The sequence below is a fragment of the Dendrobates tinctorius genome, unplaced genomic scaffold (assembly GCF_039654945.1).
Source record: "Dendrobates tinctorius isolate UK_male_01 unplaced genomic scaffold, ASM3965494v1 ptg000177l, whole genome shotgun sequence".
NCBI classification, from domain to species: domain Eukaryota; kingdom Metazoa; phylum Chordata; class Amphibia; order Anura; family Dendrobatidae; genus Dendrobates; species Dendrobates tinctorius.
In genome coordinates, this window is record NW_027361844.1 from 8,445,010 (window position 1) to 8,454,280 (window position 9,271).

Sequence of the window (9,271 nt, forward strand, 5' to 3'; positions counted from 1 at the left end):
GGGGGAACCTGGGAAACTATAACAATGGTGGGCCCTGCGATAGGGAATGGGGAAATGGAGACCTCCTAAGCTCCCCTGAGCCAGTGTCCCTGCACTCCTGACATTCCCTAAACAGGCTCCACACCTGCCGCCGCACGCGTACCTTAACGCCCTTGCTCACCCTGACCCTAAACCCTCACTAGGGAATGGGTCGGTGCGGAGACTAATCCCACCACTGCACTAATAACACACATGAGGAAAGAGACAATACAGGGGAAACACCACTTAGCTTTGCTCTGTTGCGTGCGCTCCTAGCAACAGAGCCCTCCACCTGAGTGCATCTTCTCCTCCACCTGGATCCATCACCATAACAGGATCCTCCACCTTAGTGCAGCCTTGGAGCAGAGTCCAACACCAGTTGCAGCTGCTTAGTACCAGAGTCCCAAGGAAGTGTTCAGCTTCTGCCACGAAGTCAAGCATGCTTGAGTCCAGCTCAGCGGCCAAGTCCCACATGGTGAGTGCCACTCTCCATAGTAGCCACTCCACCAGACCATGCAGACACTTCCCGCTGACTCCATTACTGCGACCCCACCACGCCATGTGAGCCCTTCGTCCAGACACCATAGCTGCAACACGTCCCCCCTGGCTAAGCTGCGCAGGACTCCTCACCAGCTCCATCCTTCCTCCAGGCTCTCCCACACAAAGTGAAAGCAATCTCACAATATCACAGGCAGTGAGTGAACACCCTGAGCACACCTATATAGGGTGTCACACCTGATCCATAATTAAGTGAACAACCCTAAACCTAAGGTGCGATACCATTCCCCACCACAGGGCAACTTAGAATGAACGACACCACGTGATAATTCTAATGGCCACCGGGGGCAATCACGACACACTTTGGAACCAAAGGAAAAAAGTTCACTTAATGGATTTAATACCGCCAGATCCAACACTGGATCATGACAGTACCCCCTCCTTAATGAGGGGCCTCTGGACCCTCAAGACCACCCCTCATTAGGGAAACACCCACAGCGGGGACGCCCAGACCCTGAGTTCACCCCACCATTACCTGACACTTCAGGTTTATGACAAACGCACCGCTGGTATTGGCAATAAAGTTCATTTTGGAGGCACCACTCATCTCCACAGCGACGACCTGGGGAACGAGTTTATGTATGTGTATGTTTGTTTGTTATGAGCTGATCAGGCTCCACAACACACTTCCACAAGATGTTTTTTGGTGGCACACATACACGCTCGTTCACACACAGGTCCGGACCTGAACGTTTATTACACACATTCGTTTGTCAAAAAATTGGTGAACTCAATCAGGACCTGATCACAGAGGTGTCCCCCTGTGTCACCACACTCACACCCCCGCTATTCACCAAGGGATCACCACCCTCCAACCCTCTTCACCATGAGGTCTGCGCCTCCCAGGGTTGGTTTAATGGCGAGGGTTGAGATTTGTCCCTACTCCCCCGCAGCACACCTGCTGCACACACCAGGAGGAGAAGGAGACCGGGAAATGGAGGAAATATACTCTCACTGGTCGCCTCCACACGACCAGGAGGGCGGCTTCTTCGATGGTATGAAGATTTGGCGTAAAACCCCGCGGACTCTCACACCAGTTAGTTCACCACAGGGGCGTACCCCTTCACCTCGGGGAATACCAGGCAGCTCCGTGGGGCACCATTCCTCCCACCTGCCTGGGTGCGCCCGCCTGCATGAACCAGTCCTGCTCCCCAGCAGCGACTCTAGGGGGTTTTAGTACCATAGCCGCAGGAATATGGAGGAAAATATATATACTCGCTGGTCGCCTCCACACGACCAGGAGGGGCGGCATCGAAGATTTGGCATGAGTCCCGCGGACTATTCACCAATCTGCTCACTACAGGGACGTACCCCTTAACCTCGGGGAATACCAGGCAGCTCCGTGGGGCACCATTCCTCCCACCTGCCTGGGTGCGTCCCCTGTAAGAGCAAGTCCCGCTCCCCAGCAGCGACTACACACCTAGTCTGCTCACCACAGGGATGTACCCCTTCACCTCGGGGAATACCAGGCAGCTCCGTGGGGCACCATTCCTCCCACCCGCCTGGGTACCTCCCAGTGCGAGAGCAAGTCCCGCTCCCCAGCAGCGACTCTAGGGGCTTTTGCCAGACCGCAGCCGCCTTTTTTTTTTTTCTCTGGTTATCTGAGCAGAGGCCCCAGACCGTGATAACTGCTGCTGCAGCGGCTCTAACACACCATGCCGCTCCCCACTCTCCTCAGTGAGGCCCGGCAGCAATTACTCAGTGGTCTCCACATGGCCAAAGCTCACCAGAAAAAAAAACTGTAGGGCCTGTGATAATGTCATGGTCACGTGTGTCAGGACGCAGATGTTTCCGCAAGGCAAACCCATGTGACACACATGACCCTGGATACACCGCCTCCAGTGGGGCGAATTTAAATAATAAAACGTGCAGGTGGATACGCCGCCTCCACCTGGCGAATTTGGGTATTACATGTTATACATACGATAATCAAATAATAAAGGGGGAACCTGGGAAACTATAACAATGGTGGGCCCTGCGATAGGGAATGGGGAAATGGAGACCTCCTAAGCTCCCCAGTGTCCCTGCACTCCTGACATTCCCTAAACAGGCTCCACACCTGTCGCCGCACGCGTACCTTAACGCCCTTGCTCACCCTGACGCTAAACCCTCACTAGGGAATGGGTCGGTGCGGAGACTAATCCCACCACTGCACTAATAACACACATGAGGAAAGAGACAATACAGGGGAAACACCACTTAGCTTTGCTCTGTTGCGTGCGCTCCTAGCAACAGAGCCCTCCACCTGAGTGCATCTTCTCCTCCACCTGGATCCATCACCATAACAGGATCCTCCACCTTAGTGCAGCCTTGGAGCAGAGTCCAACACCAGTTGCAACTGCTTAGTACCAGAGTCCCAAGGAAGTGTTCAGCTTCTGCCACGAAGTCAAGCATGCTTGAGTCCAGCTCAGCGGCCAAGTCCCACATGGTGAGTGCCACTCTCCATAGTAGCCACTCCACCAGGCCATGCAGACACTTCCCGCTGACTCCATCACTGCGACCCCACCACGCCATGCGAGCCCTTCGTCCAGACACCATAGCTGCAACACGTCCCCCCTGGCTAAGCTGCGCAGGACTCCTCACCAGCTCCATCCTTCCTCCAGGCTCTCCCACACAAAGTGAAAGCAATCTCACAATATCACAGGCAGTGAGTGAACACCCTGAGCACACCTATATAGGGTGTCACACCTGATCCATAATTAAGTGAACAACCCTAAACCTAAGGTGCGATACTATTCCCCACCACAGGGCAACTTAGAATGAACTACACCACGTGATAATTCTAATGGCCACCGGGGGCAATCACGACACACTTTGGAACCAAAGGAAAAAAAGTTCACTTAATGGATTTAATACCGCCAGATCCAACACTGGATCATGACAGAAACATTCTAAAAATCCTGAAGCGACATTTCGAAATCAAAGACTTGGGAAATGTGAAGTATAATTTCTTGAAGGATTATCCTACTAAAGAAATGACAGCAGACATTTTCTCGAAGGCGTTGAATGCTGATAAACACCAGAGACTAATAAAAAAGTTGGATTTGACTGAATAAGTCCTTACTGTTGAGAAAGGGTGTTGGCATATGCAACAAAAATGGACTTATTGTTTATGTAAAGGAGGACTTTACACTATCCTGACAACAGATGGCGATAGTGTGAAGTTATATATTTGCTGTATTGTGGGGAGGGAAGCTCTCTATTGTTGTTGTTACTTTTACTTTCGCTTTTGAGTGTATTATACCAGAAGCACTGGCTGTGTGCTACTGAAATCTCTTATCTCATGTTTATCCATATAAAGTAAATACTGTTTACTCAAGATAACTTGCTCAGTGAAGTTCTCGGATTCTCAGAAGATACACTCTACTACACACCTTTTGTCTGTTTAGAAATTTTTCTGGGCTCTTTTGTTACCATTCGTATTATCCATCTCTTTGATTTGTCATCAATTTTCCTCCTGCGGCCACGTCCAGGGAGGTAGGCTACAGTCCCATGGATCTTAAATTTCTGAATATGTGCAACTGTAGTCACAGGAAGCTGCTTGGGGTTAGTCTCATAACCTTTACCTTTAACATGTTTGTCTATAATTTTCTTTCTAATCTTATTTCCATAGATTTTTTATTTATTATTTCTTTTGTCAGATTCAAGTTATTTCTGAGACCATTGTGGGCTTCTCTGTCATTAAACGGGGGGTACCAATAATTTTCACCACGTGTGTATGGGTTTGGTGATCCGATTAGTTATCGGAGCGACTCGCTGCATGCTGCAAATGTTTTCTCATCCCGAATTGGCATGAGAAATAGTCGCAGATCTGCACTGCACCATAGTATAACATTGGGCTGAGTGCTACCGATAATACATGTGTTATATGCTAGTGTGAATGAGCCCTAACTGAGAAATTTGCAATGAAAATCATTAGTGTAAATTGAGATTATAGTCTGCACTTCAGGTTATTTTCTGCTGGAGGATTTTTTTCCACAGTATGTAGATAATGATTTGCTAATGTTGTACGGTGTAGATTTTCCTTCATAAACCAGGGCAGAAAATTTGCAGTACCTTAGGTGTAGGGTGTACATTCACGCCACTCGTCAGCTCAAGTGTTGTCTGTGAAAATAATCTGACAGCACTTGGACCAATTTTATTCATTTGGGCTGTTCAGATGACTGTTTTTTTTTTGTTTGGACTGAATGTCCTCATCATGCACTATTCTCTTCCGTAGTTTGGATGAGACTCACCTATTCAAGTTTATGGTTGCACAAAAAAAAAATCAGATCCTATACGGATAAACCCTATGGCATCTGATTTTTACGGATACATTGCAATTCTTCAGCATAGGAAACTGTATTTGGTCTTGTAAATTTTAATAACTGCTGATGTATAAAAATGGATGCCATAGGGATACCATACGGATGACAATACAGATGAAAAGTCGTATGTTTTTTTCTGTATGAAAATTGGACTATTTTTTACATGGTTGTGTGAATTTAGCCTTACAATCCTATATTCTCCAGATGTACTGGCCCTTCAGATACAACCTATTGTAAACCTGTTGAATAAGCTGCGCTGCTTCCATTGTACTCACATAACACAAGGCACCATATTAGCAGTCTGCTGCCCACTGACAGATCTGAAGGTTTTTAAAATAGCACTAGGGCCGGTTTCTCATACAAATAATATAGGCACCTTTTTTGCATTTGCATTTGTATTTCAGGTGCAAATCTTAGACCAATGATCCTAATTAGGCTCGCACTGCTGGGGTCCTGGGTTCAATCCCCCCAAGGACAACATCTACAAGGAGTTTGTGTGTTCTCCCCGTGTTTGCATGGGTTTCCTCCGGGTTCTCCGGTTTCCTTCCACCCTCCAAAGACATACTGATAGGGAATTTAGATTGTAAGCCCCAATGATAACAGTGTTGATGATGAAAATAATGGGGCTATACAAGTAAAATAAATAACTAATATCATAATAGTGCATTAGATTCATGGCTCTTGATTTGCATCCCTTCTACAAATCCATGCTACGAGCCATGCTAATCCTAAACCCTGCACTTTATTGTTTTGGCACTACTGTGGTTACAATTCCAGCATTATATAAAGATGAATTTCCAGTAATAGGATTACATTAGGAAATTGCTCTAATAATGTTTCTCATTAATTTATCATTTTTTCTTACAAATACAACACTTGTTCACCATAATTTCTGGTATAAATATTTTGATCTCTAGGATGAAGACTGTCATTGAATCCAAACATGTAATCTGGAGTAGTAAATTAAAATGATGTTATGTATTGGGATAAAGAACCAGGGGGACTGTGGTGGGGCTACTAGACTTAATCATTTAAAGAGGACCTTCAACTGCATTTTCTCTATTTAAAGGGGTTGCCAGAACCTTAACATTGATGTAATGTCCTTAAGATAGGTCATCAATGTCTGATCGAGGGGGGTGGGACATTCAGCACTCCCACCAATCTGCTGTTCCCAATGTCAGTGGTGGCCGTAACTGCTCAGTTATGGAGATGCAGAGCACATCTCCATGGAGAGAATAGTGGCTGTGGCCGGGTATTGCACATCCACACCCTATAAAGTTCAATCGGGTGGATGTGCAGTAACCGGCAATCATCACTATACAACTGATGGAGCTGTGCTGTGTGGCTCTGCAACTAAACAGTTCTGGCCACTGTCGACAGCTGATCGGCGAGGGTGCCAGGAATCATACCCCCACCAATCAGACATAGATGACCTATCCTAAGGATAGGCAATCAGTGTTAAAGTCCTGGACAACCCCTTTAAACAGAGTACCTCCTTCAGTTGGCACCGATTCTGAAACAGATTTTCATTTTCATCTATGCCCCTCCATTCCAATGTTATGCCCCCATAGTAATAACTGGATGTATACCCCAGAATATCTCTGCAGGCGCAGCTATGATTTGATTGGTCAGTATCAGAGGAGAAAAAGCAAACACCCACAGACAAAAAGGAAAAATTTCCACCATTACTAAGGGGCATAACTTTGGATTGGAGGGACACAGAAAAAAAAGAAAAACTGTACCAATATCAGTGGCGCAGCACCAACTGGAGGAGGTACTCAGTCTAAACGAAACATTCCAGTGATAGGTCCCCTTTATAACTCAGTCAGCACGATATAACAGGTAGTATTCATGGATCAGTGAAATGGACAGGTGTGCTCTTCACCCAAGCAGGGCTTGTCACACAGATACCTGCCCGCGGTGTGGCCCTGATGCCGGGCAGTTATTATGGATGAACACACAAGCCTGTCACCTCAACGAACCTTGGAGACAAGAATTCAGTTTGGCAGCTTTTATCCAGCCCTTTCAGGACTTTAATTCTATTGCACAAAAGCATCACACATTTCAGTATGCCGATGCAGGGACCGATTACAGCGTGGCTGATTTATCTTGGATCTTCCAGTGATGCTCACATATATTTATCTCGTAATAATCACTAATGACCTTTAACTGAAACGCACTGGAGGCTTCCAGGAAAGCATCAACATATGAGTAAGATCAAGATAGCAAAGACCACAAATGTCTGCAACATCCTCACCCAATTATGCCGAAGTAGATTTACACTCCCTGTTGTTTTGCCCTTATCTGCCAACCCTGGCCTGCAGCACATCTGTATGGGATGCACTACATGGGCTTGTGCAAAGTATTAACCCTAGGAAGGGTGGATATCGGTGCCTCACCCTAGTAGTAGTGCCGTCTGCACACCTGCCTTATTCCACAAGCAGGGCTACACAGAATGGAAATGTGACAGGGTCATTGTTTTCTGCATGGAGTAAAAACCTATTGAAATCCTCTTTGTACAATGGTAAGGCTGAGGAAAGAGGCACTTACCCAGGCGACAAAAGGCCTCTGTGGCTGCTTGCCTTATGTTCTGCATGATGGACACAGAGTGAGAGAGAAGAGAGGAAACGGGGAGAGAAAGAGAGAGATCGAAAGAGAGGCAGGCTGCTGTGTTCATCACTGCGGTGGTCCAGATAGACTTGGGAAGGAGAGTGCAGTATATGGGCACGGAAGGGAGGAAAGAGATAAACGTTACAATGATGGCAGATACCACTCTGAGGTTATCATCATTTATTTATCGTCTATTTGCCCACATCTTTTATACGCTACAGTAACTATTAGCTATAGGACATGAGCTGGTGCGTACCAGATGTTCCCTCACTAACTGCATTTATCAAGGGTTATTGTCCATATACCGCACTTGCACAATAGTCACGTCACTGTGTATACTGAATATAGTATAATAATATCTGAAATGTAAAAGGACAGAACTATCGCAGCATAAAGACTTGATTAAACACGGCCCTGCAAACTCCTTTCTACTCTGCATAGATTAGACCTATTAGGCACAGCTTTGGCCACCAAAATCTGAATTTAAAGGGGATCTGTCACCAGGTATTGGTACCTCATTTGATAGCAGCATAATGTAGAAAGAGAGACCCTTATTCCAGTGCTGTATCACTTAATTTACTGAGTGCAGTAGCTGTGACACAATCAGATGTTTTGGATGTAGCATTTAGCAGAGCTCAAAAGCTGCCCCCGCCCACACCACAGCTTTCTGTGTACATTGTCTACTGACAGTGAGCTTCTGATCAGAGCAGGGGGCATGGTCAGACCAGGGCTCACGTGCACTTTGGTCCAAGCAGTGATAATCTTATAGTGAAGAAACCATCATCGTATGGAACAACAGCACACAGCCTAATAAGTGACAAATCTCTGAAATCTGTGTAGCTGCTACATTATACTGTCCTCAGGCTAAAGCAAAAACCTCCTGACAGATGTCCTTTAAAGTGCACCTATAATTTCAAGTAACTTCTGAATTTACTATTGTGTATATTGTAGTGCAGCAGGGTTGGTGCAATGTGACGAATAGGTAGGGACCACAGGAAAGCTCACAGCAAACGTGTTTAATGTCCAAACAACTCGCACAATGAACAGCACATGGTATCCTCTGGATCGCAGCCTCACACAGGCTGGACGCTGTAGAGCCACCTGATCTGCCACTTGCAAACAAACACTGACACACACAAACCCTTTACTGCAGGGTTTTTGACTGGAATTTGAGGCAATGTGCCACTTGTAAGACCCAGCTTGGAGGGAGTGAACTGCCCCACTACCATCCTGTAGTTCACTTCAAAAATAAAAGCCCTTAATGAGTTTTCCTGATCATTGCCTTGGCCAAATAGCTTGACCAGATCCACACTTACTTTTATTTTGCCTTGTGACTCACAGGCGTCCTGCTGTGGACACAAGGCACTCTGGCGGGTCTAATAGGACTCCGTCTACATCCTGGGAGATACATAGCGGCCCTCGCATATAATACCTGTCACTGTCTCACAATATATACATAAGGAAAAACACTATTTTTGTGTTCAGTATGTGGCTTGTATACTGCATTTTTCATCAGTTTTCCCCTCTTCAGGCTCAATCTCTAGTTTTTCATTTGACTCTGAGTTAGTGGGTGAAGACTAGCTGATATAGCAACATGTGGTATCCCTGCTTCTGTTGCTATGTAGCACATGTTCAGAGACTTATCAGCATGAAGGATAAAACACAGCAGAACTGAGCAGTAGAATTGTGAATCCAGCATTGGGGTAAGATAACCACTTGGTAGAAAACAGCAGCACTCTTTCCGTGTCTCTCTCTCTTTCATTGTGCTGTGGGCAGGT

The 9,271-nt window shown here is 46.3% G+C and overlaps 1 protein-coding gene across 3 annotated transcripts in view; it reads right to left on the bottom strand.

The window, feature by feature from the left end:
* Positions 1-7,594, bottom strand: part of CDK15 (cyclin dependent kinase 15) — a 425,222-nt gene extending 417,628 nt beyond the window's left edge. For 2 of the 3 annotated variants that reach the window (XM_073551520.1, XM_073551522.1), the window contains exon 1: positions 7,434-7,593. In XM_073551520.1, the coding sequence (XP_073407621.1) occupies positions 7,434-7,560 (127 nt within the window). In that variant the 5' untranslated portion in view covers positions 7,561-7,593. Of the gene's footprint in view, positions 1-7,433 lie in introns of all 3 variants that reach the window. The other variant, XM_073551521.1, reaches the window with a different exon arrangement.
* Positions 7,595-9,271: the final 1,677 nt, after the last annotated feature.